This window comes from Nelusetta ayraudi, unplaced genomic scaffold (genome assembly GCF_046127955.1).
Source record: "Nelusetta ayraudi isolate G7.1 ecotype Tasmania unplaced genomic scaffold, CSIRO-AGI_Nayr_v1 ptg000246l, whole genome shotgun sequence".
NCBI lineage: Eukaryota > Metazoa > Chordata > Actinopteri > Tetraodontiformes > Monacanthidae > Nelusetta > Nelusetta ayraudi.
Window position 1 is genome coordinate 87,501 of NW_027466295.1, and position 10,534 is coordinate 98,034.

Below are 10,534 nucleotides of genomic sequence, written 5' to 3' on the forward strand. Positions count from 1 at the left end.
AATGACCTCTGAAAAGCACATCAATCAATGCTAATGATCGATACGCTTGTTTCCTGAAATGTCATCATGGTCCCTGACCCCCCCCTCTCCTCCCCCCCCCCCCCTCCCCGCTGACAGTCACCCAACATGGGCACGCTGATGGGGGTCTACCTGCCGTGTCTCCAGAACATCTTCGGCGTCATCCTCTTCCTCCGGCTGACCTGGATCGTTGGAGTGGCCGGAGTCATGCAGTCGCTGCTGATAGTCCTCATGTGCTGCTCATGTGTTAGTGCACACACACACACACACACACACACACACACAGGGTGGATTGGTTGATTGCACCATCAGTGCACACAAGCTTCGATGGCATCAAGCCATCAATGGAACCCTCAGTTATGTAACCTGGTGGAATCTGACCTTGTTAGCAAACTACTTGACAGGCTTGACCCTCTCGACTTCTTTATTTCGCACAACAAACATGGTTCATTTGTTTACACCTCTCGGCTGCACATGTTGAAGAAGACTGTGGTGCTGATGTCATCCCCCAGCTCTGCTGTTTACAGTCTAATGGAACTGTTTGTCTCCAGCATTCAAGGATTCAGGGAACTGTATTGTCATGATCAACGTTAGCAGTATTTAGCCCCCTGCTGGCGACCTTTAGCTAAGACACTTGGTTCTAGGTGTCAGAGAGCAGCGCCACCCCCTGGCTGTTAGTGACATGACAGCGCTGTTTCAAACTTTCCCTCTGTGTTTCCTCCACAGACGATGCTCACAGCCATCTCCATGAGCGCCATTGCCACAAATGGTGTCGTTCCAGGTAATTCTGTAAAAAACACCCCCCCCACCACCCCCCCTGCTCTGAAACCCTCTCCAGCCAGCCTGCCAACACTCTTCCATTAGCGCTGTGCCCACTTGTCAAATAATGATCTGTGAGTGACTGATGCCCTCCACTGGGGGCAGCAGAAACTCACTCTTGTGTGTAATGTGTACCACATAAGAACTGTGCAACTTTCAAGTGCCTGTCTAAAAGTTTTTGATGTATTTATGTGTTGTATGAAATCTTTGCAGCGGGGGGGTCCTACTTCATGATCTCGCGCTCCCTGGGCCCAGAGTTTGGGGGCGCTGTGGGCCTGTGTTTCTACCTGGGCACTACCTTTGCCTCTGCCATGTACATCCTGGGTGCCATTGAGATTTTCCTGGTCAGTTTCCCCTCTGTAGCTTGTCATTGTGTGACCCCCCCACCCCCACCCCCACCACCACCACCATCATCGATCATTTCTACCTGCTGCGTTACAACACGCTGTCGTCATTCATTCCTCCACAGAAATATCTGCTGCCCCAGGCCGCTATCTTCCACGCCACGGACCCCCGGGGGGCCGACGGCGCCATGTTGAACAACATGCGGGTGTACGGCTCCATCTGCCTCAGTCTGATGGCCGTGGTGGTCTTTGTCGGAGTGAAATATGTCAACAAGCTGGCCTCTCTCTTCCTCGCCTGCGTCATTATCTCAATTGTTTCCATCTACGCCGGGGCGATCAAATCCATGACTCACCCGCCAGAGTTCCCGTAAGTCCACGCAGCAGCCTCAGCAGCAGCAGCAGCAGCAGCAGCAGCAGCAGCAGCAGCCTCAGCAGCTGCAGCAGCAGCAGCAGCAGCTGCAGCTTTTCCTGGAATTCAAATGTGACTCAGCGCAGCCAGTTTGAAGAAAGGCTGTGGTTGGAAAAAGGCACTAAAGACCACAATGTTTGTTGCTTTGTTTGTTTGTTTGTTTGTTTGTTTGTTGACACTGATCCAGGATCTGCATGCTGGGGAACAGGACTCTGGTCCGAGACCGCTTTGACGTGTGCTCTAAAACGGTGCTGATGGGGAACATGACAGTGCCCAGTCAGCTGTGGCACAGGTTCTGTGTGCCGGGCAACATGAGCAGCCCTCAGTGCGATGACTACTTCCTGCAGAACAATCTGACGGAGATACAAGGAATCCCCGGCTTGGGCAGCGGGATCATTCGAGGTAAACAGCCCAGTGGGAGTGCCAGTGACAAACTGCTGTGGGGTTTTATTGTGTGACAGTGTTTTCCCCTTATGTTTGGGTATGTTGATATCTTGCTTTCTATCACTGTTTTGCATGCTAAACTGTCAGAGATCAGTCACTCCTGTGAGTTTCAGGCTGATCTGAGACTTAAAATGTAAAAAAAAAAAAAAAAAGCTGTCGATGGTGGATGACCCGGCATTCTTTGGCTTTATGGTTAATGACACGCATCAATAACCTTTGCTTTTAATGGGCTCCATCGTGCTGCTAGAGAACATGTGGGGCGACTACCTGCAGAAAGGGGACATCCTGGAGAAGCCTGGGCTGCTGTCGGTGGACGCTCACACTGCCATTGAGAACTTTGGCATGTACGTGTCTGCAGACATCGCCACGTCCTTCACAGTGCTGGTGGGAATCTTCTTTCCATCGGCCACAGGTATGACAATCCATGAGGAATTCAAAAAAATCATCACCGCTTCAACACGACTGCAAAGCAGCATTTTGAACAGTGAAGAAAAAATACAGCTTTTTCTGTGGGCGACTGTAAACACAGGCTAGAGATAAAAAGAAAGCAAGAAAGAAAAGAAAAATCAATAAAAGAACTGACCATTAGGGGGCAGAGTTGACTGTCTTTTAAGGCTTTATTTCATTTGACGCACGTTTGTGTTTGCAGGCATCATGGCAGGCTCCAACAGATCGGGAGACCTGCGAGATGCTCAGAAATCCATTCCTGTGGGAACCATTCTGGCCATCACCACCACCTCCCTCGTTTGTATCCTGAGTTCTCAAAACAAACAAACAAACAAACAAACAAACTGGATCGTTCTCCTCTCAGACAGGAACATGAATCTGTGTGTTTGCTCCTTTAACCCTGCTGTCTTCAGACATCAGCTCGGTGGTTCTGTTCGGCTCCTGCATTGAGGGAGTGGTCCTCCGAGATAAGTGAGTTTTTCTGTGTTGCGTCGCAGTTTACTGCTGAAGTCGGCAGTTGTTTATTATTTTTTTAGTAAGCTGAGATGTGCCTGTGAGAGGAGGCCCGACGCTGCTGTCAAAGCGATCCATTCAGTCAGCATTTTGCTTCCAGGTTCGGTGACGCAGTGAGGAAGAACCTGGTGGTGGGGACGCTGTCCTGGCCGTCGCCCTGGGTGATTGTCATCGGTTCCTTCTTCTCCACCGTCGGAGCGGGACTGCAGTCCCTCACTGGAGCTCCGCGGCTGCTGCAGGCCATCGCCAAGGACAATATCATCCCCTTCCTCAGGGTGGGGCTGACACCATGCACCATGCTCTCCACTCTAAAGCAGCCGTTGTGACGATGCGGAGGGGATTTGAATGTGTTGTGTTTCCAGGTGTTTGGTCACGGGAAGACCAACGGAGAGCCCACATGGGCACTGCTGCTGACTGGTCTGATAGCAGAGCTGGGCATCCTCATTGCCTCGCTGGACATGGTGGCTCCCATCCTCTCCATGTAAGGAGCCTAAACACACTGCACAAGCACAATGAGCACGCGTGCCTCTGGAACATCTGGTTTCTCACCTTCCACATCTGGCCAAAGCCACTCTTCTCTTTGTTGCCCCCCCCGGTGTGTTGAAAAGAATCTCTTTGTCTTTATTTACCAGGTTCTTCTTGATGTGCTATCTCTTTGTAAACTTAGCTTGCGCTGTGCAGACGCTCTTACGCACGCCCAACTGGAGGCCTCGCTTTAAATATTACCACTGGTGAGTGAAGCCAAAGCTCTTTTCCAGCAGCAGGCATTCAAATCAGCAAGGCTGCATCTGACGGTGGAACAGAAAGCCGTTGTTCTGATATGCAAAGAGCTGAACCGCGTCTGCTGTATGTAAACGTGACACGTGTTTGACCCGCAGGGCGCTGTCCTTCCTGGGCATGAGCATGTGTCTGGCCCTCATGTTCATCTCCTCCTGGTACTACGCCATCGTGGCCATGGGCATTGCAGGGATGATCTACAAGTACATTGAGTACCAGGGGTACGTCGCCACAGTTACACTCTGCAGAGACTCAGATGGCTGAGAGACAGCCGAGAACTCAGTGGAGAAACACACCAATATGCTTTCTGCAGAAACTCTGCTCTGAACGGCTTCTCCTGGCGTCAGGACATCTACAGTCCAACGTGTTGTTCTCCTGCTCCTTGTTCACTGGTCCTGCTGGCGGCACGGTGGTGTTAATACAACGTCTACCTCAACTTGTCACCGTGTCAGTAAACAATTTGGGTGCAGCCCCATGATAACTAGAACACCACACAGTAAAAATGATTGCCTGGATTGGAATTTCTCAGGTAGACGGAACAATACGATCTTCTGGCTGCAGCACGGTGGGTTAGGGTTCGGGTTCGGTCCACGGCTTCCTTCATGACTTGGCGTTGTTCAGTGGAGGTCCAGCACTGCTACACTGAGGCTGCTGAGGACATGCAGGGAGCAAATCTAAAACATGACGTGGTGAAATGATGGATCACTCCAGACAGATCACATGACAATTGGTTTTCACCATGCTTGTGCTGCAACAGATTTAATGGGGGAATCCTTGGGATTTTGTTCCCATTTATTTCTATATTTCAGTGAGGGCAAATATTTCTTCAGCTGCCTCCCTATTAAATCAGCTGCAGCCATGCCAATCTAGATCAACAAACTGAAAGTTCTACTACCTGTGTCCGATGATGTCTGGTCTGCTGCACACACCACAGAGCAGAGAAGGAGTGGGGCGACGGGATCCGAGGACTGTCCCTCAGTGCTGCACGATACGCCCTGTTGAGGCTGGAGGTCGGACCTCCTCACACCAAGAACTGGAGGTACGGCTGGAGCCAGCAACCCTTCTTCAAGTGACTCCCATTAAAGACGTACATTCCGTCTTGGAAGATAAAAGTTATTTTCACCTTTGTGCAGAGGAGAGGTTCCAACTTCACCTTTCTCGAACCCTTCACCACGTCTCCCTGTCTATGTCCAGGCCTCAGCTGCTGGTGCTGCTGAAGCTGGACGAGGACCTCCATGTGAAATACCCCCGACTGCTCACCTTCGCCTCGCAGCTGAAGGCCGGCAAGGGCCTGACCATCGTGGGCTGCGTCATCCAGGGCAACTTCCTGGACAGCTACGGAGAGATGCAGGCGGCAGAACAGGTGCACTGCACAGACAGGTTGCGCTGCATGTGGCCGCTGTGGGACGCAGCTAATGAAGCTTATAGTGTTGAGACAAGGACGCAAGGAAAATCCAACAGTCACAATGTTTTTCTTTGCAAGAGTGAAAACTCTGCCGAACTTCATACGAGACTGTTTGCAGGAGATTCTGATGCTGTGCAATTGGCAACATTGGTTCCACTCTTCTCCCATGTTTTCCTTCAGGCCATAAAGAACATGATGGAGATTGAACGAGTCAAAGGCTTCTGCCAGGTGGTGGTGGCCTCTAAAGTGCGGGAGGGCGTGGTCCATCTCATCCAGTCATGTGGCCTGGGGGGCATGAAGCACAACACGGTGGTGATGGGCTGGCCGTACGGCTGGAGGCAGAGCGAGGACCCTCGTGCATGGAAGACCTTCATCAGTAAGAGGCTTCGAACCTTTCCGTCAAACGTACTTACAGTGGGTCCAGTGTGTGATCATGTGGCCTGATTTACGATTCCTGTTTTGGCAAAACCTTGATATGCTGCCTGCAAATATATAAAGGCGCATACTTGCAGTACAATAAAAGTCATTTGGTTTTCCTCCCCATAGAACCGTTCTAATTCATATATAAGGATACACACAGAACCATCAGGGTCCCAGTGCTCCTGGTTAGCTGCCATCTGGCACCACTTTATTTCTAAGGAAGCCTGGTGTGGACAATCCAGCTGCCTGACAGCAGAGTGTTTGATATTAAGGCTGAACACTAGGGGGCGCAAGAAGAAGGTGGAGCAGGTATCCAGGTTGCACAGGGCCACCGTAGTCCATTGGCAAACTCGGGAGGGGGAGTGAAAGAGCGCTGCAATTTGAAATGTGACCACTTGATGTCGCTGTTTCTTCAACTATACCACACTTGACCTTGAAGACGTCACGTTTGCACAGCTTCATCAGGATCGTGATCGATCCTGAACAAATTGTGGAATCTGTGATGTTGAATCCAAGGCTGTGTGTTTCCCACCTTCACTCAGACACAGTCCGCTGCACCACCGCCGCCCACCTGGCTCTCATGGTCCCAAAAAACGTGTCCTTCTACCCGAGCAACCACGAGCGCTTTGCCGACGGCAACATCGACGTGTGGTGGATCGTCCACGACGGAGGGATGCTGATGCTGCTGCCGTTCCTCCTCAAACAGCACAAAGTGAGACATCCTTCAGCCTCCCAACCAATCAGCCGCTTCCTTCGCTAGGAAATGCCATCTCTGTGCAGTTTGTTAAGAATGTGGCTTTGTGGTATTAACGTTTAAGAACAGAACTTGAAGATGTCATCTAGAAAATCAAGTGTGTATGCTTGCTGATGATAAATCCTACTGTTGATGTGGTGGTTGGATGTAATATTAGGTGTGGAGGAAATGCAAGATGCGCATCTTCACCGTGGCCCAGATGGACGACAACAGCATCCAGATGAAGAAAGATCTGGCCATGTTCCTGTACCAGCTGAGAATAGAGGCTGAGGTGGAGGTGGTGGAGATGGTGAGCATCGATCTTCTCCTGCCTTCATCGCAGTTGACAATGACTGTTACAAAAGCAGAAGTTAAAGCAACAACACTGCTGTTTGTTCTGTAGCACGACAGCGACATCTCAGCGTACACCTACGAGCGAACACTGATGATGGAGCAGAGGTCCCAGATGTTGAGGCAGATGAGGCTCTCCAGTGCAGAAAGGCAAAGAGAGGTGAGCTTTTCTGCTCTTTTCTCTCCTCGCCTGCCCGATATTGGAATGTTGTTGAAATAAACAAAAAAGGTTTAACTCTAAAACACAGCTGCGGTAGATTGACATTCTGATGATGTCATTTTGTGATGGGTTCTTCACACTGCACCCGCAGGCCCAGCTGGTGAAGGACAGGCATTCCTTGGTTCGCATGGGCAGCTTGTACTCAGATGAGGAGGAGGAGGTGTTGGAGGCTCCACCAGAGAAGGTCCACATGACGTGGACTCGAGAGAGATGTGAGGCCGAGAAGACCAACAAGAGGAACGCACCGGAGAACTTCCGAGAGCTCATGAGCCTCAAACCGTCAGTCAACTTCCATTAGCATCTGCATCTCATCGGAGCAGCCGTTTTCGATGCTGAAGCTCCTCTGTTAGCACTTCTCGGCTTTCTCCTCATTCATGTTGCACTGTGTTCGGATGTACCGCAGAGATCAGTCCAACGTGAGACGGATGCACACTGCCGTGAAGCTGAACGAGGTGATCGTCAACAGGTCACATGACGCTCGACTCGTGCTGCTCAACATGCCAGGACCGCCCAGAAACACCGAGGGAGACGAGAACTGTATCCTTTGCAGGTGTAACTCCAGCCAGTGTGCTATCAATAACAGTAATAATAATAATAATAATAATAATGATGATAATAATAATAACAATAATAATAATAATAAATGATGCTTTTGCTTTATTTGAAAAGCATTCTTTCTGACTTCCAAAGTGCTTGGCAGGACCTTTAAACTTTACTTATGAATGAAACTGACGTATCCGTAAAACAAATTCTTTACAGTAATGAAATGAATTTGCACACTGGTGCAAAAAACAACGCATAGCTTTGAAATCATTTTGTCAGAGAGCAACAGTATCCATGCATCACAGTTGTGTGGCCACTGCCGAGCCAAGCCGTGGCAGCAGCTGGTAACTACGACCCCTGAGGAAAGCCTCTGCTCCAGGCCGCAGCCATCGTCACCTTTTCTGCCATATCCATGGTTTACAAGTGGTAGCGTAGCTTCCAGCTACTTGTCCATTGGCTGGGGTGGACGCACATTAAAATGATTGTATGCAAATCCTTTCCTGCTTGCCTTCTTCTTCTCTGTCTGATGCCAATGATAGCGTAGCCCGCTAGCGTACTCTAAATTGTATACAGGTAAACAAAGCCATTCAGGAAAAAATAGAAAACGTGGGAGTCGCTGCCTCACTTTGTGTCGTCCACACAGTCATCCTGCAGGCGTTACAAACACATTCGATGGATGCAAGTCCACCGATGGCCCCGCTGGGCCTGTGAGCTCGTGGTTGCACCGGTTTGCAGAATATTTTCTGTGTTGTTTTGAGGGCTGTTTGTGGTGTTCTTTCCTCTTTAACCTCCTCCTCAGACATGGAGTTCCTGGAGGTTTTGACCGAGGGCCTGGAGAGAGTGCTGCTGGTCCGAGGAGGAGGCCGGGAGGTGATCACCATCTACTCATGAGGCCCTGCTTATTGTGAAGGGTTGGTCCATAAGCAGCATCAACACCCTTGACCTAATATACGCAGTATATTTCACTTCTGATTCCCAGAGCGCTTGTTTTGTGGTGAAATGTGGACTTTTGAATACAAAAGAAGTTTATTCTATTCTTGTAGAATATTGGGACACGATAGAGTACACGTTCTATATACTACTATATGTGCTATAAGAATTAGCAGCAGCAGAGGTCGCACGACGTCCATCCACGCATTACCACGACATGTTTGGCTTCTGGGTTGCAGCAGGTCAGAGGTCAGGCACCTGTGCCGCCTCTGCCTGTTGACATGCCAGATATTTATTCTGTTACAGCGCTTTATTTTGACAGCACATCTGTATTTATTTATTTATTGTTTAGACATTTCCCCAGCGAGGTGAATGAAGTGTTGCTTTAGAGTGTGAGCACAGCGTTGGCTTGCGGTGTTTACAAAAGGTGGCGCTAACGTCCTGATACAAGTTTAATTAACGGACAGACTTCTCAGCTCTTGTGGCTTTTTTCACATGCCTGTTAAATCCTGACATTTCTTTACGAAATGGAGCGTTTCAAAATAGACTTCATCAAGACGGTCATTATTATTTAACTTCACCTTGATTCCATTTCAACTCTATATATATATATTTTATTTTTTTTCTGTGCAAAAGGTTTGAGTCTCTGGAAACAAATCTCGACATTTTTCCACAGTGATTTATGTTCAGAGTCAGAGATGGTCAGTATTTCAATGTCATTCTGCAGTTTTTAAAAGATTTTTTATGTTAATGAGCTGAGTGGAAAGACCCAGAGGCTGTGACCTGCTGTCATTAAAGCATTTATTACACACAACTTACATGACTGTGCATGCTTCTTCCTTGGAAACAGTGGCTGAAGTTGGAAACAAAGTCTTTCAAGTTGGAAGAACTTTCTTTGCACACGAGCCATCTTTTTACTACACTGACGGGAAACATAAAACATGCTGGAATTTTCCAGAGGCCGCCGCTTTCCCCCTGCTCTTCCGGTCGGAACATTTCCCGGAATTCAGCCTTTTGACTCGTGTGCACTTTTGTGGCGCAGTACTTCAAATTCTTGCAAAAGCAACAATAACAAATGAGATTTTTCTTCATTGTTTCTGCCTCGGAGGTCGGCCTCCTGTTGATGCTGCACATTTTCATCATCAAGGGAACCCTTGGTTCGCCACCCAACCATGGCGTTGGATGTTCAAATAAGTAAAAACTCGACTGTAAAAACGGAATATTTTGAACACTTTGTGTCTTTGCCAGTGGATGGCGCCATTTCAGCTGACTTCCCAGGATGCTTTGCAGCAGCATGCAAAGCATCCTGGGATACAGAAGGATGCAACTAGTGGACGCGATGAAAACTGCACGTGAAATATAATATTCTGCGTCTCGGCCTGAATTCCTCTGACTGCATTGATTTCCCTGGAGGGCTTTAAAATCTGCCATGGCGGATTCCTGGGGGGCCTCTGGGGGTCTTTGTCTCCACGTTCCCAGTGTTTCCAGAGTCATTTCAAGACAGAGCCAAACACCCTGGTGGTTCTGGATGGTTCTGGGTGGTTCTAAGAGCTAAACACCCTGGTGGGGCTTCAAAGACATTGATTTGGTTGCAACTTTGCTTGATTTTCCATTGACATTCCAGCAAGGTGTTTTCTACATATGATGTGTTGAGGAGATGAGGTCACCACAACACTCCATCCATCTGCTGCTGTCTGGTCCCTGGGGTCCAGTTCCCCTTGCAGCCCAACTGGACTCATCAAGGCTTTACAATAATAATGCTGCTGTGTCTTTATTTCCACCTCATCTCAGACACGGTGGACTGGAGATGATTTCTCACAGCTGACCCGCTCAGACGGGAACCTGGTTCTCCCTCAGAGGTGTGAGCTCTCGGCTGTTGTCACTGAGGCGTGGCTGCCGGGACGGTTCTGTCAGACTGACAGCGCCTCCCTCGGTGCGTCCCCCTCTGCCAGGTTTCTCTCGGGCGGTGCAGCAGCGCTGACGCTCTCTCCTGCCGGTTCGTCGTCCTCAGGTGTCGCTGGCGGCTCAGGATCGCTTCCAGGATCCAAGCGTGGTGCGACACCGGGGACGTTGTGGTGGGAACTGACAGTTCCGTCTGATCGCTGATAAAACCTGTCACATTTTACCGTCTGCTGGCGCTTGTAAGGAAGCTGCAGGTTCC

At 49.4% G+C, this 10,534-nt stretch overlaps 1 protein-coding gene across 1 annotated transcript in view; it reads left to right on the forward strand.

The window, feature by feature from the left end:
- slc12a4 (solute carrier family 12 member 4) overlaps positions 1–8,514 on the forward strand; it is a 17,253-nt gene extending 8,739 nt beyond the window's left edge. The window contains exons 4-24 of the mRNA XM_076016943.1: positions 118–264; positions 745–799; positions 1,051–1,181; positions 1,307–1,548; positions 1,778–1,992; positions 2,282–2,446; positions 2,684–2,782; positions 2,895–2,952; positions 3,095–3,269; positions 3,357–3,475; positions 3,627–3,725; positions 3,873–3,992; positions 4,706–4,810; positions 4,966–5,134; positions 5,357–5,552; positions 6,139–6,308; positions 6,508–6,639; positions 6,733–6,840; positions 6,992–7,179; positions 7,304–7,437; positions 8,243–8,514. Of these exons, the coding sequence (XP_075873058.1) occupies positions 118–264; positions 745–799; positions 1,051–1,181; positions 1,307–1,548; positions 1,778–1,992; positions 2,282–2,446; positions 2,684–2,782; positions 2,895–2,952; positions 3,095–3,269; positions 3,357–3,475; positions 3,627–3,725; positions 3,873–3,992; positions 4,706–4,810; positions 4,966–5,134; positions 5,357–5,552; positions 6,139–6,308; positions 6,508–6,639; positions 6,733–6,840; positions 6,992–7,179; positions 7,304–7,437; positions 8,243–8,334 (2,919 nt within the window). The 3' untranslated portion in view covers positions 8,335–8,514. The remainder of the gene's footprint in view (positions 1–117; positions 265–744; positions 800–1,050; positions 1,182–1,306; positions 1,549–1,777; positions 1,993–2,281; positions 2,447–2,683; positions 2,783–2,894; positions 2,953–3,094; positions 3,270–3,356; positions 3,476–3,626; positions 3,726–3,872; positions 3,993–4,705; positions 4,811–4,965; positions 5,135–5,356; positions 5,553–6,138; positions 6,309–6,507; positions 6,640–6,732; positions 6,841–6,991; positions 7,180–7,303; positions 7,438–8,242) is intronic.
- The last annotated feature ends 2,020 nt before the right edge of the window (positions 8,515–10,534 follow it).